Below are 27,592 nucleotides of genomic sequence, written 5' to 3'. Positions count from 1 at the left end.
CCAGAAGGAAGAGGGAGAGCCTAAGGCAGGACTTCACTGGGCCCATGCTGGGCTTCTTCAGGGGGCACACGGGCCTCCGTGTGCTGCACCCCACTGGTGAGGAATGGGCACCAGAGGTGAGATGGGAGATGGTGCTGGATCAGATCACGTTGGGCTTCTGGGGCCCAGTGGGAGATGGAAGGCCATCAGCGGAGTTTGAAAGAAGAAGAACATGATACAATTTATATTTTAATTCCAGAAAAGATTACAGGGGATCAGAGTTGAGTTACAGGTAAGGAGGCTTGTGGGAGAAAATCCAGGTGAGAGATGACTGTAGCTTGGACGATGGTAGCAGCAGTTAGGTTCTGGTATATTCCAAAGTTGGAACTTGTTGACTTTGCTGATGGTGATGAGGATGTGGTGGGGAAGGAGGGAGCCAGGAGAGAGAGATTGCAGTTAGGAGTTGTTTTTTGTAAAAAAAAAATTCCCTTTCTTGGGGTGTCTGGGTGGCTCAGTTGGTTAAGCATCTGACTTGTGGTTTCAGCCACGAGTCGTGAGTTCGTGAGTCATGAACTTAGGGTCGTGAGTTTGGGCTGGATGCAGAGCATGGAATCTGCTTCGAATTCACTCTCCCTCTTCTCATCCCCCTGCTTGCTCGCGAGCTCTCTTTCTCTAAAATTAAATTTTTTTCCCCCTCCTCCTCCACAAAAGGGAAGAATAGAACTGCCATCTTCTGAGCTTGGGAAGATGAAGAAAAGCAGGAGTAGAGGGTGGATATGCAGATATTGGGAAGTCATTGTGCTCCCTCGTGTCAAGCAGTTGGATAATAGGAGTCTGGAATGGAAGGGAGAGGTTAGGGTTAGAACTTTGACTTTGGGAGTACAGGCATACATTAACTGTAAGAAAATCCTCCAGGTTGTGATCTCAGGGTCGTGGGATTGAGCCCCACCTTGGGCTCTGCGCTCTCCCCACCCCTACCCCCCAGAGTCTTGTCCCTCTCCCTCTGCTCCTCCCCTGCTCTACCTGTCCAGTGCTCTTTCTCTCTGTCTCTCAAAAACAAATAAATAGAATCTTAAACATACAAACAAAAGAAAGCCCTTCATATGCTAACAACAGCCCAAAAGACCATTGGAGAAACCATCGCCCCCCACCCACACAGTGGTCAGCTGTGTTCGCCTTTTCCAACGCACATTCTGTTTCTCTGTCATCGATTACCATTTGGCTTTCAGATTTTTTCCCCCCTTTCTCAAGTCTCCTTTTCTGTCATTTCCTTTGTGTGGCTTTTATGTTAGACTAATTCTGTGGTCATTGAGCGCCTGGCTTGGTTTCAGGAATACGGTGGTTATTATCATTGCTGTCTTTCCTCCCTGTTTGTCTCTGGCTGCAGTAACTTTTTCATAATTAAAATATTTTAGCTGAGTTGCCTGAATACTTTCCAGTTTGGGGAAAACATTAAGCAAGTTGTGAAGATTTGTTAGAATGTGGTTATTATGGGGCAGTTTCATCATAAGGCAGGTGACAGTGATTCACTTTGTGCTCCCTGTTGTTTTGTCCTCTTTGTTCGGTGGTTTTGAGCACTCTTTTTGTTGTTGTTGTTGCTCTGAACAATTTCTATAGATTATTAAGCCACCACTTACTTCTCCCATCCCTTTATTAATATTTAAGCTAGAAAGCAAATTAGTCTCTTCTTTAAATTTCTTACTGTAAATCCCATTACAATTTTTACTCATTTCCCAGCTGGTTGTGTTCCTTCCAGCCCTCCCTTAATCCTACATCATCCTTGGCACTGTTTGGAGGAGCAGTACACCGTAGACCCTCCTTGCAGCAGAGGGGTGAAGGGGCTGAGGTCAGCCAGGCTTCCTGTGCATGCAGTTCGTTTGCCCTTTCTCTCCCTGAGCAGCAGCTCTGGCGTTGGCACTGGTAGCAGGAGGTGGTGGCACATCCAGTCTCTGTGTTGAGAGGGAAAACGTGACGAGAACTCCATCTAAGAGCCACTTTTTTTTTTTTTTTTTAAGATTTTATGTATTTATTCACGAGAGACAGACAGAGACAGAGACACAGACAGAGGGAGAGGCCGTCAGGAGCCCCATGCGGGACTCGATCCCCAGACTTGGGATCACGACCTGAGCCAAAGGCAGACGCTCAACCACCGAGCCACCCGGGCACCTCTAAGAGCCACTTTTTTTTTTAAGACTTGCCAAAACCTACCAAGTCTTGGCACAACCTTGCCAAGTCTGTGGATGTGCATTTTAGTTGATGAAGAAACATTTAAAAATAGAATGTTTTAGGGACACCTGGGTGGCTCAGCAGTTGAGCATCTGCCTTTGGCTCAGGGTGTGATCTTGGGTTCCTGGGGCCCCAGGATCAAGTCCCACATCGGGCTCCCCCCTGGGAGCCTGCTTCTCCGCTTCTCCCTCTGCCTGTGTTTCTGCCTCTCTTTGTCTCTCTCATGAATAAATAAAGAAAATCTTAAAAAATATATATAGAATTTTTTTAGTGTTTAATAAACATTCTAACCCTGAACCAAAGTTGTTTTGCATTTTTACATGTACCTTCTAGCTTTGATAGAGCCTGTTGGTGGTAAAAGGATAGATCTTCTGGACCCCTGGGTTTATAAGGGCTTTGGGCCTGAGAGCACTGCAAAGCCTGAGGGATGATGAATGTCGTCAGAGGGTGCAGGCTTCGTTGACCTGTCTTCTGTCTCCCTCTTATCCACCTCTGGAGAAACAGGACTGCAGGCACGGCTAGCAACAAGCTGTGGTACGCGGCGCTGGCCCTGGTGACACTCATCATGTACTCCATTGCCACCGGAGGCTTGATTTTGATGGCGGTGTTTTACACACAGAAGGATGGCTGCCTGGAAAACAAAATTCTCCTGGGGCTGAATGGAGGCCTGTGTCTGCTCATTTCAGTGGTAGCCATCTCGCCCTGCGTCCAAAATCGTAAGCACAGTGTTTTTCCATTCCTCCTTATTTATACATTTTTTTTGTGTGTTAATTTGCACAAACCTAGTGTTTTTAGTTTTGTTTTTAAATTACAGTTATTCCTTAATTTACCATGGATGGGTCAGCCATGGGAAGGACGGGACTACAGCCTCCTCCTCGTATCCCACACTTGGGCTGAATGTCAATAAATAGGAAGATAGATGCTACCATTATTACATAGTGAACTACAAGGAGCCTTTACATGGAAGATGCCCTGAGTGTGTATTAAGTTCTTCCCTATGATCTCTATGAATGAGAAGGCTCCAGAAGGAGCTCTTTCTGGGCTCATCTTTCACTCAAGGCCTTGAGTCAGAAATCAGGGACTGTGTGGTCTAGGAGTCAAGAAGCAGGAAATGTGACAACAACTGGTCCCACGTGCTAACCTTCCTCAGACCCAAGACCCTTCTCAGCAAAGCCGACAGAAATCTATAAACCTTCCTGACTCAAGGTTGTTTCAAAGGCAAATGGAAGAGGGGCGCCTGGCTGGCTCAGTCAGTAGACCGTAGAACTCTTGATCTCAGGGTCATGAGTTAGAGCCCCATGTTGGGCACAGAGCTTGCTTAAAAACCCGAAAAACCCACAAAGGCAAAGGGAAGAGATCATGGGATGTGGAAGTACTTTAGAAAGTACAGGCCTGAGTTGTCTTCTTCTTCTTTTTTTTTTTTTAAAGGTTTTATTTTATTTATTCATGAGAGACACACAGAGAGGAGAGAGAGAGAGAGAGAGAGGCAGAGACACAGGCAGAGGGAGAAGCAGGCTCCATGCAGGGAGTCCGATGTGGGACTCGATCCCGGTCTCCAGGATCAGGCCCTGGACTGAAGGCTGCGCTAAACCGCTGAGCCACTGGGGCTGCCCCCTGAGTTGTCTTCTATAAACAACTTCTGATGTCTTAAGCCAGATTGCCATCTTTGGTTATAGAAAGAAATGTCTGTGATCTAATTTTCTTGAAGGTATCTTACTCTACAGGTGATGGAATGCAAATGATATTCAGGTTTCTAATAGGAAAAGGAAAAGGTGGCCAATAATTTGTAGTCCCTCAAATCATTTCTAAAATGGTGATTTAAAAAGTGAACTAGTCTTGGGGCACCTGACTGGCTCCATCCTGACTGGAAAAGCATGTGACTCTCAATCTCGAGGTCATGAGTTCAAGTCTCACATTGGGTATAGAGATTATTAAATTAAATTAATAAACTTAAAAAAAAGTGACGTAGTATTGAATAATTTAAAGGTTTTCTGGTCCTAAAAATTTCAAATACCTTATTGAAATTGAAAGTTCTAATCTCCCAGTCTCTTTAACTGATCAGTTAAGAATTTCCTAAAACATACTGGTGTTCAGATTAAAATACCATTTGGGTTAAATCCTACTTTTTTTTTTATTTTTATTTATTTATGATAGTCAGAGAGAGAGAGAGAGAGAGAGAGGCAGAGACATAGGCAGAGGGAGAAGCAGGCTCCATGCACCGGGAGCCCGACGTGGGATTCGATCCCGGGTCTCCAGGATCACGCCCTGGGCCAAAGGCAGGCGCTAAACCGCTGCGCCACCCAGGGATCCCTAAATCCTACTTTTTAAAATAGTTTTAATATTTTGAAATATTTGGCTTAATGCCATTAGTTGCTAAGGTGAATCTTATTCCCATGCCAAAGAGCAACATTATAAAAGACTCTATTTCTATATTTTTATGGGTTAGTACAATTTAATAATTAGAACTTGAAACAAATTTAATCATAGGGAAGTGATTAAATCCTTTCATGTATGCAGATGGTTGAAAATTCCACTAAGGATCCCTGGGTGGTGCAGTGGTTTGGCGCCTGCCTTTGGCCCAGGGCGCGATCCTGGAGACCTGGGATCAAATCCCACGTCGGGCTCCCGGTGCATGGAGCCTGCTTCTCCCTCTGCCTGTGTCTCTGCCTCTCTCTCTCTCTCTCTCTCTCTCTCTCTCTCTCTCTCTCTCTGTGACTGTCATAAATAAGTAAAAAATTAAAAAAAAAAAAAACAAAATTCCACTAAAAAATGATAAATCCTTTTTGTCATATCCTGGTTACTCTCAATTATTAGTTTAATTTAAATATTATAACATACTGAAGCCCTTCTCTCAATGAACGCTGAGCCTCAGTTGCCTTCCTCGTCGACCTGAACTGGTATTCCCAAAGGTTTTTTGTTGTTATTGTTGTTTGTGTTTTTGTTGTTGTTGTTTTGTTTTGTCTATTGACAGGTCAAACTTTTTTCCATTGTCGTGGACTTTGTCTGATGGCCTTGTAGAATCTGGAATCCATGCTCTATGAAGTCTCACTCACTTATCTCATAAGCTGTGTGGTCTCACAAATAATGATGGTGAATTTTCTTCTGAGGTCTTAAGATTTAAAAGCTAGTGTTATGAAACTCAGGAGGACTAGGCAATATGTTTAAATACAGTTGTTATTAAAATACGGTAGTGGAGAACTCAGCAGAACATGGCATCTCTAAAATAATAAGTGTATCAGTTTTGTCCCCTTCAGTCTTTTTAGTGTTTTTGGAAGACACATAATGACTTCTTGTTTCTTTTAAAGATAGGAGTCCAAGTTTGAGGAATGTCATTTGGGGATGGGGACCTTTTTTTTTTTTTTTTTTTTTTTTAGGCTTTCTTATTTTTGAAACTTAAAACATTATGTTAAAACCTGTCACTTTCATTTTCCAGGACAGCCACATTCCGGGTTACTACAGTCAGGGCTCATCAGCTGCTATGTGACCTATCTCACTTTCTCGGCTCTGTCCAGCAAGCCTGTAGAAGTAGGTAAGCCAGCTTCTTAGGAGAAGTGTGCTTGTGGTATGAATATTTTCATTGTGGAGGAAGGACTATGACTCTATTGTGCTGCTGTTGAGAATGTCAAAGATGTGATAAATTGAAATAGATGATCTAGATTTTTCGCTAAAGTCCTTAATGTGGGATACCAAAATGAAAATTTCTTCTTCTGAGTCTTCCCACTATGTAACAAAAACAGGAGCAATCATGGGCTGTTGAGTTTGCTTTGGGGCCTAATCTGCATTTTCCTGCTCTGCATTTTCAAGAAACATTACTGTTTTGCTTATTTTATGTTGTCTTTTTTGTTGGTTATTAATTTACATTTCTTCAGGTGGTCATCTCTTTGTAAGACAGAGTGGGAAGAGCGTGGGAGTGGGAAGCAGGAAACAGGATTTGAACCCAGCTCTTATCATTTGTTGACTGTGTGACCTTGAATTACTCATCTTAAATAATCTTTATGTATAGAGACAACAGAACATGCATGAGCTTGGGAGTTAGACCGCTGGGGTTTATAGCCTGGTTCTACCACTTTAGTAACTAAAAGTAGAAGGTTATTTACCTCTCTCTGCCTAGATACCTTGTCTTTAAAATAAAATGTGCTATCTTTTCTCTAGAATGAAAAATTGAAGTTAGTTTTCCTTTTTTTATTTTATTTTTATTTTTATTTTTTTTATTTTTTTTAAGATTTTATTTATCCATGAGAGATACAGAGGCAGAGGCAGAGGGAGAAGCAGGCTCCATGCAGGGAGCCTGATGTGGGACTCAGTCCTGGGACCCCAGGATCATGCCCTGGGCCAAAGTCGGCGCTAAACCGCTGAGCCACCGGGGCTGCCCTGTTTTCCTTTTTTTAAATGTAGAAAGTAAATGCAAAGATAATTTTGAAAGTTTTATATGCATGTACTGTGTACGAGTCTTGTCTTTAGAGCTATTTATAGTGCAAAGTGATACAGTTGTAGGTCTTAAGTACAGTCTATCCTGGATTTAATTTTTTTAAATAGTTCTATCTTGAGTAAGTTTATTTAAGTCTAGTTTCTTTAAGACTTTCATTTATGACTTAATTTTTGGTTTTAACATGAGGTTTTTGGTTAGAGTATTTTTCTCTTAAATGGCAGGTATCACTTAAAAGCAGAAAACTTACTTTTAATTTCAGGTGGTACTACTTAAATAGAAAAGTTCATATTTTGGTCAGTTAAAAAAAACTTTTCATTGGCCTAAGAATAAAGATTCCTTACACCACCACACACACAGTTATTTTTGATGTCACAAATGTGAGTCTAGCTGCTAATACATAGAGTGTGTATGTTTGTAAAATGGTTTGTTTGTTTGTTTGTTTATTTAAAGAGGGGGAAAAGGGGAGAGGGAGAAAGAGAAGGAGAAGGAGAGGGAGAGAGAGTATCCCAAGCAGGCTCCTGCCCCGTGTGGAGCTCGGTATAGGGCTTGATCTCACAATCTGAAGATCATGACCTGAGGTGAAAATCAAGAGTTGGGTGTTTAACCAGCTGAGCCACCCAGATACCTTGCCTCTCAAAATTTTTAAGAAATCCAGGAAACATTAGAATATTCCCAGGTCACACGCTATTTTTAAAAAATTTTTTAAAAGATTTTATTTATTTATACATGAGAGACACAGAGAGAGATGCAGAGACATAGACAGAGGGAGAAGCAGGCTCCATGCAGGGAGCCTGATGTGAGACTCGATCCCGGGTCTCCAGGATCACACCCTGGGCTGCTGAGCCACCTGGGCTGCCCTAAACTTTTTTTTTTTTTAAGAGATTTTATTTTTAAGTAATCTCTACACCCAACATGGAGCTTGAACTCGTAACACTGAGATCAAGAGTTGCACGCTCCTCTGACTGAGTCAGTCAGGTGCCCCAGGATGTGTTTGTGTTTAGCACTTGTTTTTATTTTTATTTTTTCTTAAAGTAGGATCCATGCCCAACGTGGGGCTTGAACTCATGATCCTGAGATCAAGAGTCACATGTTCTACTGACTGCGCCAGCCAGGTGACCCACATACACTATTTTTTACCCCACCTTTGCACAGATAATTTTATTCTCTCCTGTGGGTGTCAGCAGTGTTCATAGACTATAATTTGAAACACTAAGAAAGCACATACGTGAGTGAATATTGTCACATTTCTTTACATCATGATTGAGTAACTATTAACCAGTTATGTCTATTAAATACAGTGAGCAAAAAATGACGTTTATACTGTTCCTTTGTAAACAAGGCTCTTGCGCACAATAGTAACACATGGAATTAATGCATACCACGGTATTCTTGAGGAAAGAACTTCTCTTTAAATAAACTCTTGTTTATTTTTTTTAAAAGAACTGTAGATTTAGCACATTTACAAACCTGATCAATAAAAAGAAACAAGATGTATGTGTGTATTTATATTTATATATTTAAAGAAAATGTAGAGGGGCGCCTGGCTGGCTCAGTTGGTAGAGCATGCAACTCTTGATCTCAGGGTTGTGAATTTAAGCCCTGTGCTGGGTACAGAAATTACTTAAAAATGAAATCTTAAAAAAGAAAGAAAATGTAGAGAAGGGACCATGATGGGAGACCTTTCCTGGAAAAGGAGGTAAGAAGTAAGCAAAGGATGATAGAATCATGACCATCCTATTACTGACTTCGTGTGGCTTTTGACAAGGTGGCTGTTGTGCAGCTAATACATATTTGGTTCTGAATAGCTTCTACACACTTCCAGAGAGGATCAACATGGTGGGAACTCAAGAATGTCTACATGCTACTTCTGTTCAGAGTTTGCTAAGTCAACTGAAAAATGGATCTAGTTTTACTTCTTACTGTTTGAATAGTACTGAAAAGAGCAAGACTGTCACTACATTAGGACACAGAGGAACCCTTTGGCGCTCAGCTGGAATCTGAGGGTCTTGTTCTAGGAGGCTGCCTAGGTGGGAGGGGGTGCTTTGAAATCACAACACTCTAGTCTGAGTCGAACGAGACTGTGGAGTAGAAGTTTCCAGCAATAAGCCTTCGCTCTTCTAAGCTACCCACATTTTCCCAGAGTGAATGTGTCTGTGAACTACAACAGGCTTTTCTAATTAACTTTGATTACTTTGTTTTTTCCTCGCAAGCTCTGGATGAGCATGGGAAGAATGTTACAATCTGTGTGCCAGACTTTGGTCAGGACCTGTACAGAGATGAAAACTTGGTTACTGGACTGGGTACCACTCTCTTGTTCGTGTGCATCTTGTATTCATGGTAAGTCTTAGACACTTGAGGCCATCTTTGCAAACTCTAAAAGCACGGAGAAGAATTTAAGTGAGCTTTAGCAACTGCGAGGCTGCACAACAAATCCCGTCCGAGGATGAGGGAAAATAGCTTAAAGTAAAAAGTTTGCATTACAGAGTGGAACCTCAGTGTTTGGGCTTCATTTTCCTTACTTCTATTTATATGGGTAAATATAATAGATATAGAGTACGTTGCAACCCTTGAGAAAACGGTTGAATATTAGTTGTTAAAGTATTATTGGAGGGCCAGGGAATACAAAGTAGGGAAGAAATGGTATGTGCCAGAGGTTTTGGCAGCTTTCTAATCCAAGGGAAATACCATTTGTTCTGCTGATGGAAAGAGTACAAAGCTCTACATATATGGTCATTTTGTGCTTGGCCCAAGAAAGACAGGAAACGTCTCTTTTCTTTTATGCTGAAACCCACAGTGCCATTAAAGCAGGCGGTGTTTCACATGCTCGTGGTGGGTTTGTGCCACCTTCATGTAGAATGTTCAAAAGATGGCCCCGGGGAGGAACGTAACCCATAGAAACAGCTTAGTTCCTGATGCTGAGTACATAATTCACTGATAATTAGGCTTCCCTTTGGCAGTGATCTTCTCATGTGTGGGGTTTACTTCTGTGTTTTATGTTTTGTTACGTTTCAACATATAAAAATTTCATCCTGTCGAAGACACACGGTCATCTTCCTCTGGCTGAAACTGAGGAATCCTGGTGGTGCTACCTTATATAAGTAAAATGTCTTTGTGTACACACGTGGGTGTTTTCTCTTACAGCTCTAAAACTCCCTACTGTTAGAAAGGAACCTGAAGGCAGACATTTTGGAGACACAGGAACTGAATTTTTAGAATATTTGTTCAGTCACGTGGTAGGCCATGAAACGCTTGCTCGTGTTGCAGGTGGCTGTTCCAGTGAAGATTCTATCACACTGATTCTCCTCCTGTCCCTGGCGTAGCCACAGATTCTGCTTGTAGCAGAAAGGCCCACGGTGACCATGTCTGGCCTTTCATTTTTATTGATTCCATAGTTGTTTGCTGTGTACCTGCTGTATCCAAAGCGGTGGTGGATGGGATTCGGGCCTGAGTCAGTGAATGCTGATGTAAAGCCACCCAAATTTCGAATGCTGATTCTCACGTCTTTTTCTGAGTAAGCTTTTTCTTCCTGAATCTGTTTTTATTGGGCTTTGGGGGAGAAATGGCAGCAGCACGGCTAATTTCATCATTTATCCCTCAGGTTTTTTTCTGTATTGGCATGTCATAAATATTGGCAAATTATGTGAGGAGACAGTAGATGACTAAATTGTAACGATAGAATATTCCCATTTAAAAATAAAATATAGGGGTGCCTGGGTAGTTCAGTTGGTAAAGCATCTGCCTTCGGCTCCGATCGTGGTGATCTCGGGGTCCCCCTCTGCCCCTCCCCATGCTCATATTCTCTCTCTAATAAATAAATAAAATATTTAAAAAACATGACAAAAATAAAATATAGTTGTGTTTACATATATAGAAAAAAATCACCATACCTGTAATAGTGGTGTTTATAGGGATAACTTTTTTCTGTTGTGTTTGTTTATAGTAAGGTCGCATTTCTCCTATTTTTGTATTACTTAAAAAAACAAAAACAAAAAAAAAACTATAAAGATATTTGACAGAATAAAATTGTGTGTTTTTGCAGATTACTGAATGCCTAATCACACATGTGTTTGCTGCTTAGGTAAAATAGGGCTTAGATTTGCTATAAATCCGTTAATGGAAAGATGGCAACAATTCTACTTAGTGTTGATAGAACTGCCACATGGTATTATTTTGCAGCGTGGGATTTTCACCCTGTCAAGAATTTCCCTGCTACTCTGGAGTGAGAGTTAATAAATAAAACCTCACCTCTTTTGAAATTTTAGAGGCTCCCCAGTGGAGGCTGATATAACTGGTTTGATATTTGCAAAAGATAATAATTTTCAGAGCTGACCGCAGCTATTTAAAATCTGTGTAAATGCCAAAGCAAACATTACTGAATATTAGTAATTAAACTGCAATACAGTGGTGCCTGATGGAAAGAGGAGGCGGAAAGCAGCATCCACGCAAGGGGGGCGCTGGAGTAACCAGGTGGCCCCGGGAGCTTGCGTGATACAGGACATCAGTGAAGCGCCAGGCTGGAGGGCTGGGAGATAAGTGCTGTAATGATGTGCTGCAGCGCCAGGAGGAGTCAGCTTTCAGGACCTGGTAACCAAACGTCTTGGAGCCAGGGAAGGGAGTTCAGGTCCAGTAGGGCCTGGAGATAAGGGATGCTACTGGGAGGGGGAGGCATCTCAGTTAGGTTTTCAAACCTTGACTCCCTAGGGGTGGTGTTCCTTGCCAGACTCAAGATTGAAAGGCTGGAAGATGTCATAAAAAGAGTCTACATTGAGTGGAAACTGTCATTTAAAAATGACTACATGGCTATCTAGAATCCCTTTTTTAAAAAAGATTTTATTTATCCCCGAGAGACACAGAGAGAGAGGCAGAGACACAGGCAAGAGGAGAAGTAGGCTCCATGCAGGGAGCCCGATGCGAGACTTGATCCCAGGACCCCAGGATCACCACCTGAGCTGAAGGCAGCTGCTCAACCACTGAGCCACCCAGGTGTCCCCCTCCCCCTGTTTGAGGTTTAATTAAAGTGAGCATGAGTGGGGGGAGGGCGGCAGCAGAGGGAGAGGGAGAAGCAGTCTCCCTGATGAGCAGGGAGTCCAACGCAATGTGGTCCCATACCAGGACCCTGGGATCATGACTTGACCCACAGGCAGATGCTTATTAACCCACTGAGCCGTCTGGGCACCTGTCCCTTTTTTTTTTTTTTTAAGATTTTATTTATTTATTCATGAGAGAGAGAGACAGAGAGGCAGAGACTCAGGCAGAGGGAGAAACAGGTTCCATGCAGGGAGCCCGACGTGGGACTGGATCCCAGGTCTCCAGGATCAAACCCCGGGCTGAAGGCGGTACTAAACCGCTGAGTCACCCATGCATCTCCCCCCCCCCCCATCCTTTTTTTAAAAGGTTTTATTTTTAAGTAATCTCTACACCCAGTATGGGGCTCAAACTCACGTCCCCCAGATAAAGAGTTGCATGCTCTCCTGACTGATCAGCTGAGTGCCCCAGGAATCTAGAGTCCTTGGTAGAGATTGTAGGAAGCCTCAAGATGCACAGTATGAGCTTCACACATTTTCACTGTAAGTCCCAAGATTGCTTGGGATTGGGGTTAATTTTTTGGTAAGGTACTAGAAGGCTTATTGCACTACCTCCTCACCTAACCAGGAGCCAGCTGGGCCTACCCTCCCTGCCCCAACACATACTTGTTTAGGGTGCCCTCATGCTGCCCTCTACACTCAGTTTCTTGTTCTCTGTCCCGGGTCCTACGTTTGGGGCACTCACTCTGAGTATGTTTTGTTTTTGGTGTCGTAGTTTGAAGGAAGGGCTCAAACGTAACCTTTCCAACTGAGGCTCCTCTTTCTCCAGACGCCCCTTCTGTTGTACTCAGGTATTATTGCTGTGAAGAAGTGTCACAGCTTGGACTCCATGCATAGGTTCCCCACTGGCTCTTTGTATAGGTCCATCCCTCCTGAGACTCCCTAAAGCCTGGTCTTTGGATAGGCCCACCCTCTGACACCCCTTTAGTCGCAGCCTCCACAAATTATTCCTTAATTCCTTCCTTGGTCTCTAGATTTTGGCTGAAATTGTTATTTTGTTGGCTTCAAGTCCACACTGTCTAGTGAGGCAGGATCCTGGAGTTAATCAGCTGAAGTTCCCTTGTCATACATAAAAGGGAAACTAAGAGGCAGAGAGCCTGTTTTTGTGATTCCCCCTGCCCCCAATCTCAAGAACCCTCTCCTTGGGCTTTCCTTGCTAGAGTACTGGGAGAGGCAGGTTCATAATCATTTTCCCCCCTGGGATTGTTGGGAGTAAGGTCCTTTGGTGAGGTACAAGGATAAGCTGGATGACTTGCCTCATTATTAGGAAGTATTTGTGCTATAAAATGGTCCTGGCTATTTTGGTTTTAACTGTGCCTATGAGGAAAATACTATTTAAATGATTAGGAACTTGGGTATAAAATTGGAAAACCTGAGAATCTTTATTAAATGTCAAATAACTTGCTAATTTGAAATGAAATATTCATGGAATAGGGCAGACCGTGTGGAACTAAGTACAAGGCTGGTAGCCAGAAAACTTTTTATTTTTATTTTTTTTAAACTTTTTTTTTTTTTTTAAGATTTTGTTTATTTATTCATGAGAGACACAGAGAGAGAGGGGCAGAGACACAGGCAGAGGGAGAAACAGGCTCCATGCAGGGAACCCGATGTGGGACTCAATCCCAGGTCTCCAGGATCACGCCCTGGACAGAAGGCAGGCGCTAAACCTCTGAGCCACCCAGGGATCCCCCGCCAGAAAACTTTTAAACTGGGAGTTGGGAGTTGGCAAATCAAGGTATCTGGGGTTTTTTTGTGTCTTCTTTGTCTGCTACCTTTATTTGAGAAAGGTGGACAAGTTAAAGTAAATGGAGGAGTATACAAGCTTTGGGAGTCCTGCCACTCCCTCACCTATGAGCTAGAAGTTTTCATGGCTCTGCTTTGGAGGGTGTGTCAAGGCCTCCCCCCAGTTCATATGACTGTGGTCTCCCTTGGGAGCTATGAGTCACAAGTTACACTGTGCTTGGGAGCATAATTGAACTTCAGACAAAGGGTGGGAATAGTCATGAGATCTCCCAAGGGCCCTGGGAGGGAGCAGAATCCGTCTCCAAGAGGAATGTCTGTACGTGTTCCCTAGAGATTTTCTTTGATCTAGGGGAGTTTGGCCAGTTCCCAAAACAGCTGAAGCAGGTGTGGAGGGCCACCTGCATTTTGAATCATTCTGCCAATATGGAAGAGGCCCTGGGCATGGCAGTGATGGAGGGGAAGCATTTTTTTGTTTGTCACAGTAACAACCAGCCACTGCCGGCTTCTTTGGAGCGGGGAGTAGAGATAGTAAACAGGCTATGACTTGTCTATAGGGTGACGCCCCAACCAAATGCCATCAGTCTTCCTTCAATGCCCTACAAGAAGCAGTGGGTGAAAGTTGCTTGCACTTTAGCTCTGGAAAGCACTCTAGTTCTGCGTAATCCAGGAATTGTTGAGCAACATGTCTTGCACTCACCAAACAGATGAGTCTGAGTAATAGAATGTGGACAAGAATTTCCTAGGCTTTTAAGGAGTCTGGAAAAACAATGTTTCCTTGGTAATTCCAAGAAGAGTATTTTGTGGGCAAAGGCCATGACCGAATTATAACCATGTTTTATAGTAGCATGTACTTCTAGAAGTCCTCTTTCATTAATGATGAATTGAATACAAAAATATATGTATTTTTAAATTAAATCCAATTAATTAACATATAGTGTATTATTAGTTTTAGAGGTAGAGTTCAATGATTCATCAGCTGCATGTAATACCCAGTGCTCATTACATCCAGGCCTCCCTCAGTGCCCATCTCCCAACCCCCTGCCGCTCCATCAATCCTCAGTTTCCTGTGATTAAGTCTCTTATGGTTTGTCTCCCTTTCTGATTTCGTCGCGTTTTATTTTTCCCTCCCTTTCCCTATGATCCTGTCTTGTTTGTTAAATTCCACAAATGAGTGAGATCATATAGTTACCTTTTTCTGATTGACTTACTTTGCTTAGCATATTACCCTCTAGCTCCGCCCTCATAGTTGCAAATGGCAAGATCCCCTTCTTTTTGATGGTTGAGTAATTGAATACAGGTGTTTAGAAATCAGAACAAAAGCTTCCCCATTTCATGCTCTGATGATGGAAGTAAAGTGGCAGTGGCCAGAATCAAAAGCTTTTTTCTTGAAACCATTTTATTCCAAAGAATTTACAAAAGTACAGTATTTATTCTAACTCTTTTAAATAAGGAATATCATCTTTCAGGTAAAAATTGCAGATAATCTCTAAAAGAAGTTACACTTTCCTCCACAGATACGATACAGCATATTTTTATTTTATTTTAAAGATTTTATTTATTTATTCATGAGAGACACACAGAGAGAGGCAGAGACACAGGCAGAGGGAGAAGCAGGCTCCCTGCAGTGAGCCCGATGTGGGACCCCATCTCAGGACCCCAGGATCCCGCCCTGAGCCCTCCAGGCATCCCAGTACAGCATATTAAATCACATGCAGAAAATTCACATGCAGAAAATACAGCATGCGCTTACATGGAGGAGCAAAGTGTGTGTGTTTGGGAAGTAGCTCTAAAATTCCTCTGATGGGGCTCCAAGTCAGGAAGCGAGGGTGCTTGGGCCTCAGTCAGCATCCATCTGTTCAGAGCAGAAATGAAAGTGACGCTATTGGCCTGGAGTGGCCCACAAAAGAAGCAGTGCACTTGGATCCCAGAGGACCTTTTTGTGAGGAAGGCTTTTTATTGTTTATTTGCATTTTATTGATCTCTCCTCCTCCAGAAAGAGGATGAGAATAAGCGGAGAAGACTGGGTCGCCTCATGGGGTTTTTTTTGGTTGAAATGAATCTGCTAATTCCTGCTTCTCCAGTGGCCACACCCCCGCCTCCAGGCTGGCACTTAGGATGCTAGAGGATGGGGATTGTCCTGTTTTTCACTGAGTGCCCCAGGGCTTACAACAGGGCCTTGACACATGGCAGGCCTTCAGTAAATATTTGCTAAATGAATTTATAGGGTTAGCTGGAACCCTGAGTATTGTATATATTTGTTTGCTTAAAATGTTCCCCTTTTTCCCCCCCTAGAGGAAATACCTTTTTTACCCCCCTGTAAGCCAGATTTTATAATATTTTACCTCTCTGGGTATAAGGAGAATGGTGGGAAGAATTTTTTTTTCTAATCACACTGACAGCTACTCTTGAATTTCCAAACAGAAAACTTTGTTCTGCCAAAAGCTGATAACCATAGTAAATAATTGTGGCCTTTGTTTTTCATGTCCTTGCTTTTTTTTTTTTTTTTTTTTTAATGCTATCTCTGGGTTCTTCTGTTGGTTTTGATTCCTTCTAAGTGAGACTCCTCAAAAGTTGGGGAAAAATAAAAGGGAAATCAGAAAATCCTTTCGGCCTGGTGTTTGAGGGAGGAGAGGTAAAAACCAAGATAATAAGACCAAATATATCTTGCTTCTTTATCAACAAACTTCTCTTTGCTTAAAATGATCTAATGCAATCCACAGAAAAAGACATCAACTATAGAATTGGTCAATTTTGGAATTAAGTGGGATATTGACAGACTACTTTTAAGGAACCAGAACTGGAGTGAGCCTCCCATTAGAGCACTGGCTAAGCGTCCCTTCCTTTCCTTTGATAGGATGTAACGTGTGTGTTTATTTCTTAGCTTGACATCGACGACAAGGTCAAGTTCTGATGCTCTGCAAGGGCGATACGCAGCTCCTGAACTGGAAGTAAGTTCATTTCCTTCTCTTACTCTGCTTCATCTCTGAAGACCTATTTATATTTCAGGAAGGTTCTTTATGTGTGTTGCATCTTTATGGAGCTGCATTCCATGATACTGTTTTTCTCCTCAGGAAAAGAATACAATTTTTATGCAGAAAAAAACAATGTCCCAAGTATCTACAAGATACGATGGGATTAAAATTAATCTTTGCTTTTCCTCCAGCAACATTAGCCTCTAGTGTGGCATTGCTGCCCATCTTCCACCAGAGGCCTGGGTAGCTTTGTCAGGCTGCTGACTGCTCTTTTCTTCTGTCATAATGGAATGTGTGTGTGGGGGTGGGTAGGTGTTTTAACTTCTAGTCCATTCTTCTGTGTCCTTCATATATAGCATGACCATGAGGTTATGTGTAATCGCTGAGCTGCAGAAGGAAAGGATGGACAAGGGAAGGAACAAGCATCGGCTCCATGCCACACCACTGAGTGTTGTCTATATATTAGCTTGCTTGCTTACTTATTTAGAAATTATTTATTTATTTGAGAGAGAGCAGAGTGAGGGAGAGAGAGAGAATGAGCAGGGGTAAGGGGCAGAGGGAGAAGCAGACTCCCCGCTAAGCAGGGACTCCCGGACGTGGGACTCGATCCCAGGACACTGTGATCATGACCTGAGCTGGAGGCAGATGCTTAACCAACTAAGCCACCCAGGCGCCCCTACACATTAGCTTATCTAAGTGCATCAGTACCGTCAGGTGGGCACTTCACTGGGTGAAGAATTGGGAACAGGAGGTGTTCAGAGAATCAGAGTGGTAAGCAGATGCCTATCGGTCAGCAGGATGTCTGTGATTTCCTTACTTGTGCAAGTCTTCTGCTGGGGCCCTCGGTGGGACATCCACCGAGGTCAGGCAAGGTCTAGTCACATGGAGGCAGCCAGGAAAAGACTGAGCCCTGACCCCAAGAACGGAAGGAACAGGAGATTCCAGTGATGACTGAGACTTAGAGCACTTGCCACATGCCAGGCACTGTTCAAAGCACTATTTTTGTGATTTCATTTCATCCTCATTAAAACCCAGTAAGGGTTTTATCTCTGTTTTACAAGGAGGGAGACAGAAAAGTTAGTGACGCTTCTGATTTGCTGGCATATGGACTGTGCACTCTGGCTCCAGAGTCCGTGTGGCCCGAGCGCTGCTGTCCGAGAGCTGAGCTGCTGGCTCCTGGCCCTGCTGCGCACCCGGCCTGGCCCCCGGCCCCAGGCCCCATCCTCCAGCTCTCCCTGTGTCTGTCCAGATATGGGCACCCTTCTCTGCAGCTGGGTCTCTGGGCATGGCCTTTCCTGCACCTGAACTGGAGATGGTGATGGCTATGAAGGGTTGTCAGTCTGCCAGCAGCATTCAACAGCTCTTCTGTCACTTAAAAAAGGAAGAAAGCTCTACTGAGGCTGAATAGGTTTACTGCCTCGCACACAGAAGAGGGGCTCTAGAAGGCAGGCGTTTGTTCTCCCCACCGCGGGTAGCCACCTGCTGAGGCCGTGTGCCATGGCTTCAGTATCCCTATTGTGTCGAGTGCAGGCTCAAAGAACAGCAAGTCTCTAAGTTAGATTTGAGAGGATGTTTTCCTTCTCATTCTAAGGAAAATGTCCCAATGTTTCCTTCTGAACTGGAGAGCATGTAAAACGGAAGTTGGTTTGCTCTCCTCGCATCAGGTTTCACAGGCTATACCTTTGAAAGAGTTAGTAGTTTCTTATGCTAAGTTAGGCTTTAGAGGAACGAAGACCCCAGGATACGGTGTCTTGAACCCACTGAATGGTTAGTGAGTCTTGGACTGTGTCACTTGGTCCAAGATCTGCCAAGGCCATTCCCTGTGTTACTAGTTTCCCTGATGTAGTAGGCAGACGGGCGTGGCCTTGAGGTGTGCAAGTGGGATGAAGGCTTGAGCTCCTCTATCCTTGTCCCCAGTTCTGTGTACTTTCTGCTAAAAATACTGTCAGCCAGAAAGTGCCAAGGACCCAGTACTCCGCAGCTGGTCTTGCTACGTGTAATGTTTCTTACTCTGTTGACCAGAGCCCTTCTGGAGTTATGTATTAATTTTTCATAATCCAATTTTTATTAGAAGATTTATTTATTTATTTATTCATGAGAGGCACACAGAGAGAGGCAGAGACACAGGCAGAGGGAGAAGCAGGCTCCCTGCGGGGAGTCTGACGTGGGACTCGATCCCAGGACCTCGGGGTTATGACCTGATCCAAAGGCAAATGCTCAACTGCTGAGCCACCCAGGCGTCCCTAGTTAATTGTTTTGAGTAGATCAGAAACATGGTACAGAATTAAAAACTGTCAAAGACTCTTCAGAGGAAAGGATCCCATCTATCTATCCCAGACCCCACCACCCCTGCCTCCATAGAGGCAGACAGTTCGGCAGCCTGATGTTATAGGAAATGTAGGTGGGCCACCTGCTTCCAGAGCCCTTAGCTTTACCGTTTCTGATTCTGCTAGCTCCACTGTCTCCTAGACATCACGTGCTACCTATTGCTGCTTGTGAATCGTGGACCTTGGAGTTCCCATCCTGCGTGTTTTTTAAAAGGTTTTATTTATTTGACAGAGAGAGAGGGAGCACAGCAGGGGGAGTGGCAGGGAGAGGGAGAAGGAGGCTCCCCGTGGAGCAGGGAGCCTGATGCAGAACTCGATCCCCGGACTCTGGGATCATGCCCTGAGCCCAAGGCAGATGCCTAACCCACTGAGCCACCCAGGCACCCCCTCTTCCCCCAACTCCTGTATTTATGTTCCAGCTCTGTCACTAAACTAGTTTTGCACTTCAGGCCAGTTATTTATCCTGCCTGCCCTCAGCTTTCTCAATCGCAAAGAGGATGATAATCCAGCAAGTAGAGCAAGTCATCACCCAGAATGAGCTTGTGAGAGTGAGGACCCGTCTCATTTCCCTTTTGTAATCAGGTTGTGTTTTCCAGAAGCAGCTGCCAAGGCAGAGTTGACTTGCGTGGTATCTATTAGGGAGAACACAGGTGGAGGGGAAGGAGGCAACTCTGGCCTGAGAGTGAAGTTGAAGGGTACCCTAGGCTGGGCGAAGCCGCTGTGGGTCCTTTCGGTGCTCCAGAGCAGTATGACCCATCAGAGCTGTCGCCAAGGGTCAGAGGCTGCGCCTTCATCCCCCTGCCGTGAGCAGTCCTTCAGTGTGGGTGGCCCAGGAAGGCTTGCTCTCCGGCAGGGCGCAGTGTGTGGGAGGGAAAGGCTGGGGGCCGCTCCCCACACTCCAAGTAGAACCTTGAAGGGGATCTCGGCGGCCCACGTCCCTGTCATAGCAGAGCACTTGGAAGGACAGATGCTTAGTGAAATCCTTTGGACCGAATAAGATGAGCGCAGTTCAGAGCCCTGCCTACAGTCACACGGCAAGGCTTGGCATGTCACATGGGTGGCCACTGGGGCTTGACTGACGTGGAGGTAGAAAAGCCACCTGACGTTGTTGGGTTTGCTCTTCCAGGTAGCCCGGTGTTGTTTTTGCTTTGGCCCGGATGGAGAGGGTAAGTAGAGAACTTGAATGGTAAGAGGAAATTTTTATTCCAAAGGTGGTTTATTGTTGACCTCCTTTTCACGCTCTTCCTGAATGATAGCTGGGTTTTATCTGTTCGTGTTGGCGGCCTGGCTGGCAAGAATCAGTTTCTGTTTTGGCCTATATGTAAGTCGAATTATACAGTGAGATTTAGAGAAGAACAAAGTACAGTTTTCTAAGGAATGAAAATTTAGAAAATTTCTTGCAACTTTCTTTTCTTGGAATGGAGCGTCCCAGGGGCTTGAGAATTTTTGGCATGCTCGCTCACTTCCCTCTGAGCTTACCCTAGGTTTTCTGTGTATAAGGGCTCTCTTCTGCTCTGTTCAAAGGAATGTGATGTTACATAATTCATCCTGTTGAGGACATTTCTGTGGTTGGGTGGGGGTTTTATGCTGAGAGTATAGATGAAGTTGTCCGAGAGTACAAATGGCTTTGGACATCTTTTCTACTCAACAGCTCCTGGGATTGTAATGAGTGAGTGTGGCTTTGCTAAAGTGGCAGGCGTGCATATGTTCACTCACAGGGCTTGTGTTCACTTTGTGCTTCACAGACACTGAGGAGCAGCAGAATGTGAAGGAAGGACCGCGGGTCATTTATGATGAGAAGAGAGGCACCGTCTATAGCTATTCCTATTTCCACTTTGTGTTCTTTTTGGCTTCCCTCTATGTGATGATGACCGTCACCAGCTGGTTCAAGTGAGTGGCTCATTGTCTTAGACGTTTTAGAGGGGACAGTCTTTAGAAAATCAAATTAAGTCCTATTCTTTAAGTGCTGAGACCCACTGGGTCGCGGATCCCCTCTCCTGGAGTCAGGAAACTCTTCTCCAAGTCCTGCTATGCTCACCTACACAGAAACAGTCCTGGGGTCTCAACAGTCTGTGGGCCTGCTTTTAACCCTGGCACTTGGTAGTGCTCACTTGCTTAATGCAACTTTAATAAAATGAAAGGTTGGGAGTGGGGGGTGGGGTGCTGGCTGGCTCAGTCAGTAGGGTATACGACCCTTGACCTTGGGGTTAATTTGAACTCCTCATTGGGTGTAAAGATTACTTAAAAATAAAGTCTTCTGGGAAACAAACAAAGGGTTGAGGAAGGGGAGGAGGGTGGTGGGTTGGGGTAACTGGGTGATGGGCACTGAGGAGGGCACTTGATGGGATGAGCACTGGGTGTTCTATTTGTTGGCAAATTGAATTTAAATAAAACATATTTAAAATAAAATCTTGGAAAAAAATAAAAGGTTAACTGCTTATGGGCGGTCTTGAGGAACATAGTATAAATAATGGAGGGAGAACTTGGAATTCTTAAGCAGTCATCTGCTTTTAAGAGAAAATACCTTTTTTTCTATTTTGCATTTTGTTTGCCTTTTTATTTTACACTTTTATTACAAAAGTTTAAGGTTTTGTTTATTTGAGAAAGAGAGAACACGAGCTGGTGGGGAGGGGCAGAAGGAGAAGCAGACTCCCTGCTGAGCAGGGAGCCCGATATGGGGCTCATTCCCAGGACCCAGGGATCCCGGGATCATGACCCGAGCTGAAGACAAATGCTTAAATGGCTGAGCCACCCAGGCACCCCTGAAACATCTTTTTTAAAAATAATGTGGCAATAGGGGTAAGTAGCCCCCCCGCCCCCACCCCAAACCCCACAGCTGGTGCTAATGTGGTGTGTAAAACTCCGAATACACACAGGATAGACATTTAGGCTCACTGTGCTTTGTTTTATCCATTCATGCAGCAACTATCTGAGGGGCTCCTGTGTGCCTCACTGCTGTAAATGGCAGACTTATAATCTAATGGAGGAGACAGACCATGATCCAAATAAAATACCCTGTGGCAGATTGCACTATTGGGGAGAAAGATGAGGAAGAGGAATGCGGAGTACCAGGTGGGGTTTGGAGATGGTGGAGATAGCAGAAGGCTTCACTGGGGAGATTTTTCCAGAATATGATTTTTCCCTTCTTCTAAGGGAGAAGAGAGGAGGGAGCTTCTAATGTATCCGTAATGGTTCTAATGCTTTGATGATTCCTGGAAAGTTTTGGTGTGGAAACCTTATAGGATGGAGGGAGCCATAATTAATAAGGCAGAAAATAACAGATGCTGTCGAGAATGTGGGAAAAATTAGAACCCTTTACAAAACCTTCTGCTAGGATTGTAAAATGGTGCAACCACTTTGGAAAAACATTTTGGCAATTCCTCAAAATGTTAAGCCACAGTTGTAGTATGATCTGGCTGTTCTAATCCTGGGTAAATACCCAACAGGGGCAAAAGTATGTACACACACAAGCTTCTACACACATTCATAGCAGCATCACTTACAACAGCCAAAAAGTAGAAACCACCCAAATGTCTATTAGCTGATGAATGGATAAACAAAATGTGCTGTCTCCACGCAATGGAATATTACTCAGCAATAAAAAGGAATCAACTATTGGGCCATGCAACAACATGGCCTTAAAAACCTAAATAAACCTTAAAAACCAGTCATACGAGGCCACATGATTCTATTCCTATGGAATGCCTAGAATAGGCAAATCCACAGAGATAGAAAGTAGATTAATGGATGCCACGCTCTGGGAGGAAGTGGGCAAATGGCGTGAGCTGTATCTGAATCGAGCTGTTGGGAAAAAACAAAACTAAGAGAGGCTGGAGGGGACCTTTTCCCCGCCTGTTCTCTTCCTGCTCTGACCACAGTTGGCTCTCGTTTCCACAGCTATGAAAGTGCCAACATTGAAACCTTCTTCAGTGGAAGCTGGTCCATCTTCTGGGTCAAGATGGCATCCTGCTGGATGTGTGTGCTGTTGTACCTGGGGACCCTGGTCGCTCCCCTCTGCTGTCCCTCTCGGCAGTTCTCCGTGTGACGGGGATCCGAGCAGGCCTGCAGCCTGGAAGTGATGTCCTTTGAGCAAGTGTCCCAGGGGTCCGAGCAGGGACTGGTGCTTTGTGAAAAGCTGTCATCCTGTGGCTGGTTTGAGTGGGTCTGAAAAAGGCTTTCAGGGGGGGAAAAATCACCTGATTAGCCTTTGAATTCGGAAAATCAAAAAGAAATAACCATGTCAACCCAAAAGAATTGAGATTTTTCAACCAAGCAGATCCTGAATGATGATATAGTTTGTGTTGTTGTATCTTGGCCCTAAAAACTGGAATAGAAATTAGCTAGTATTTTCCTCCTGTATGTTTTCACCAAAACAGAGTTTGAGGAATGACAGGGATAAATCTTACCTTGTCATTCTTATCCTTCAAATAGAAAAACTTGCCAAAATCTTGAGCCCTCAGCCCGGGGCGGAATGCAGACCCCTCTTACACACCTCGGCCAGGAGCCTCATCCCCAGCGGGCTCTGCAGATGGCACTTGTCCTGCACTCCTTGCTCATTTGGTATATTTATAGGGTACAAGAGGAAGCACCTGCTTTTAACTCCACCCTTGTGCTGTTTCCTCCTGGCCCCCACATATTTCCCTTTGGAGCTGTGGTGCTGGGAATCACAGCTTCACTCTTCTGTCCTGGCCCTTCCCAGAGGTTCCCCTCATCCTTCCCAGGCTCGAACATCTTTGCTATAATGTGAAAAAGCACAATTTACCATCACTACCATGTGGTCCCCCATTGTATTATTACTGCCCGATCCGAGTTACTGCAATAATTGTGACTCCTTTTGTGGTGTTATTCATGTGATTATAGAACAGTATTCATGTTGTCTTTGCCTGAGCGACGGAGGGCTATGGTTCTTCCTTGTTTGTGCTATTAATATTAATAACACTCTAGGACCTTACCCAAAAAGTCGCTTCTTCACGGAAGCCTGCTGCACCCTTCTTTTAGTTATAAAAGTCAGCCGGCGTCTCTACCACCTTGAGGCCTTTGAAATTGTAAAAGCAAAAGGGCTCTTGTTTCCTGGATCTGGAGTGTGGCCACAGCGTTCATATCCACGGTGGTGTGCTGGAGTGGATCAGCCGGGGGAGGAGCCCAGGCAGCACTTCACCCTGGGCTGACCAGATAAGGCCTATCGTACAAGTTGTAGAAGTGGCCAGATATACTTAGAAGAAACGGTGGGGGTGGGGGGGAGGGTATTTAATTAAGCCATAAACAACATCCATGGAGATTTCCAAAAGTATGTACTTGTAATAGGCATAAGAGATTTGTCTTGAGGCGGCTGCCCAAGAGATGACTGTGTTCAGTGGTGACATGTCCTCGGTCAGTGAAGAGTTTTCTCGGTGGAAAGTCTGTTAGAGACCCCAGTAGAGACCCACTGGGGATGCTCCTTTGAGGGTCTTCTGCAGGGTAGAAAGGGTCCTCTGGAGCTCACCGGCACAGGGGTCTGTGTGTGCCCTACTGAGCTGGGCAGCACTGGCTTCCCATGTGCCAAAATGCTGGTGTAGGGAATTAGTCAAATTCTTCATTTCTACTCCTTTGCCCCCCTCCCAGGAATATAAGCAGGGAAGTAAATTCCGGGGACATATTCCTCTAGAATCTTGCCTTATTTATAATGTTTGAGCTTCTGTTTTTATAGGCACTCGTGTATGGGCGAGAGCTTTGTTTTGTAACCTTTATTCAATTTCTTTTTTGAGGCCAAGAAGCTCTGAGCTTGGTGGTTGAAAGGTCCTCTGGTGTCACACAATGGATAGCCACCACGTGCGGCCCCCATTAAGCCAGTGGGACTGGGAACTCTTTGGTTCGGGGACAGAAGCTGCCTTAGTGGCTGTGCAGTGACGCAGGGCTCTGGGTAAGCTGGGATGGGCTTCAGGAAAGACCATGAGAAGAGTAGATCGAGAGCTGGGCTGCTGGCTTCCTAGTGTTTTCTTCCTGCTAGGCTCTGGCTGGTCTGGGCAGCCAGCTCTGTGACTTTAGAAGTGGCCCCCAGGGCAGGTCACACAGGCCAGCTGACAAGGCTCCTGTTCCTTGGGTGGCCTCTGTTGGCGGGCTTCCCCTGCAGAAAGCAGCTCAGGGAAACGGAAAGGAAAGGACGTTCATTGCCAGTGACAGGGCCCTCGGAGCTTCCTTCGGCTGGCCCAGCCGGCAGCTTAAAATTTGGTTTGTGTCCCAAAGTTCTTCTTGAAGTTTAGTCTGACTCAAGAGGAAGAGTTGTGGTTACTCTGATTTTTATTCTCAACTGAGAATTTAAGAAAATTTATCTGAATGACGAGGGAGAGGTGGATATACTCTAACAGCTGAGGGCATAGAAATAAGTTGACTCTAATGATTATTAATTGTAATGAACAATTCTCAGGTGATGAGTCCATGTTTGTGGGTTTAAAGAACCTACATTTTTGTGCTATTGTGATTTAAGAAACTGGAAAAATTGTGCCAATTGCTTTGAGTTGCTGTAATGATGGTGTTCATTTGATAAATTCACTGATCTCTTTTTAAAATAATTTTGCTTCCTACAACTTTTTGTACATGATTTTGAAAAAGTACATTCCCAGTAGCTGCTGGTCAGACTCCTTTAGCAACGCAAGTGCAAGAAGTTTTTAAAGAACTCTATGTGTATGTTTCTTCTGTGCTATTCCTTCAGTGTGGAAATGTGTTCCCTTCTTGTTTTCATGAATAAAAACACTAAGTGGGGGAAGGGATTCTTCTGGGAATGTTGCTGTAGACCTAGATGTGTCATCTGACTAGAGATTTGTCTGTCAAAAACTTTCAGAAACCCGAATTTGTCCTTACTGGGTTGAGTTTTTGTGATACTGGTTGGTTGGGTTTGCTTTTGTCCTCTTGGCTTCTTGGGAAATGGCTTGAAAGAATTGTTCCCCAGAGGTGTTGGGGGTTCTTTCGTGGAGTAGATGGACTGTGTGCATGTGGGCTGTTGGAAGGTGGGGTTACTAGAGATTTGGGGTTCTTGTGCCTATCAGGAATAGCCAATGGTTGGGTCCCCACACCTCATTTTCTATTTCCAGTTCCTCAGAGGATCCTTCATTCCGGATGACCTTTGTGTAGTGCTAATCCGCACCCCCGCCCCGTATCATCCCCCTCTGCCTATTTAAGATTGTATACTTATTTAATTTTAGCCAGAAGTTTATCATCATTGGTGCTTCATGTTACCCTGCAAAGGGAATTCCAGAGCCTGTGTTTAAGTCGCCTTGGCTTTATTCTCCTTTGACTGCCTTTCTAAGTAGCATTTCATTTTGGTGTACATTTGTGTTCTATTCCTCTTGGAAATGAGAGCAGTTTTAACCTGTAACCAAGAAGGATGTGACCTTGGGCTAAGACCCTCCCTGTCTGGAGAGATCCCTGGGTCCTCCTTAATCAGGGACAGTGCAGTAGTCACTCAGCTCGTGGAATTCTTTGTAGGATACTCTCCTAATCGAAGTAATAACTCCCTCTGCTTTGTTCTTAAGGCCACCGTGTTTCCCACCATCTTTAAGATGCGTGTAAAGCCTTACACACTCAGCCAGTGCTGCATTTCCGGCCGAGCTGGGCTCTCTCATGCTGGACCTGCCTTCCAGAGCTAGAGAGCCACTTATACACATCCTTCAAACTAATGCTGGTCACTCTAAGGATCTTTATCTTTTTAAGATTTTCTTCCTCAGTAAATCACTTACAGAGGCATTCATTTTGAAAGGGGGGAAATATTTGGCTTTTACCAGAGAAGGTATTTTGTTTCTGTTTAAGCAAAATGCCCTCGGAAGAACTTAATTGGGTAAGGTAGATAAAAAATGTGTATGTCCATATCCACTTCTGTAGGAGTTTAATCATAGTTATGTGAGTAAAATGATGAACAACTCTTTAAGGTAATCCTCTGGGTGAAGGATCCTGGGAAATTCTCTCAGGTAAAGAAAGTTTGCAACAGATGTATAATATATGTCTTGAGAGTTATTTATGAGAAATTTAAGAGGATTGTTTTGCTTTTCTATATTAAAGATTTAAGGTTTTTTGTTTTTTTTACTTTGCAAAAAAACACAAATTCTACAAAAGTTTTATAATTGTAACATTGTTAATTCTTAGAACTTTTTCGAAACAATTACCTGTAGCCAAATTATGTGGTTATGTTTTGCTCTGCTAGGATTTGAAATGTAATATGTGTGGTAAATTTACTGTTTGAAATTTATAATAGTCTTGGATATGGTTAGAGTTTTGGTAACTTTTTAAAAAATTGTTCCTTCTTCTAGTCACAAAGGCAACTGTGGGTTTATATTTGTTTTTTGAATGCTAATTTTTCTATGAAGCGTCTGAAGTTGACCAGTCTTTTCCTATGTAGAAAACTCAAACTTGTTAACTCTGTACTTTAATAAAATTTAAAATGGAAAACTTCGTTGCTGCTGTTGTTGCTGCTGCTGTTTTCATTTTTTGGGTTTTTTTTTTTTTTTGTTTTTGTTTTTGTTTTTTTTGTAATTTAAAGTCCTCCTGGTAGTGTTTTCCGAAGATTGGTTGCCTTCAGATGTTAATCATTTTTCTCTCAAGCTCATAAAATCTTTTCTGATACTTGAGAATGAAAATATAAACATGAAAACTCAACTCTTGTTTCCTTCACCTCTGAAAGCTTCTGTGAACTGCTTCCTTTTTCTGATTCTTCAGCTACTGTTACACTATCTTAAATATGAGAAATAGAGTAGGTCTCTAAGGAAAGTAGTAGAAGTCTTCCAAAGATTTGGCTTTCCTAGACCTTTTAGATTTTCCTTGAAAATGTAGGTTTGAGTGGGATGGCATTGTGTCATTAGACCA

General features: G+C 43.8%; 1 protein-coding gene across 1 annotated transcript in view; it reads left to right on the top strand.

Annotated features, from left to right (window-relative positions):
- Positions 1–27,182, top strand: part of SERINC5 (serine incorporator 5) — a 107,844-nt gene extending 80,662 nt beyond the window's left edge. The window contains exons 6-12 of the mRNA XM_055342236.1: positions 2,710–2,921; positions 5,639–5,734; positions 8,845–8,971; positions 16,343–16,409; positions 19,887–19,926; positions 20,506–20,650; positions 22,658–27,182. Coding sequence (XP_055198211.1) covers positions 2,710–2,921; positions 5,639–5,734; positions 8,845–8,971; positions 16,343–16,409; positions 19,887–19,926; positions 20,506–20,650; positions 22,658–22,805 — 835 coding nt within the window. The 3' untranslated portion in view covers positions 22,806–27,182. The remainder of the gene's footprint in view (positions 1–2,709; positions 2,922–5,638; positions 5,735–8,844; positions 8,972–16,342; positions 16,410–19,886; positions 19,927–20,505; positions 20,651–22,657) is intronic.
- The last annotated feature ends 410 nt before the right edge of the window (positions 27,183–27,592 follow it).

Source organism: Nyctereutes procyonoides, unplaced genomic scaffold (assembly GCF_905146905.1).
Source record: "Nyctereutes procyonoides isolate TBG_1078 unplaced genomic scaffold, NYPRO_anot_genome, whole genome shotgun sequence".
Classification (NCBI taxonomy): Eukaryota; Metazoa; Chordata; class Mammalia; order Carnivora; family Canidae; genus Nyctereutes; species Nyctereutes procyonoides.
Note: the sequence above shows the minus strand (reverse complement) of the source record. Positions and strands in the feature narration are given on the sequence as shown.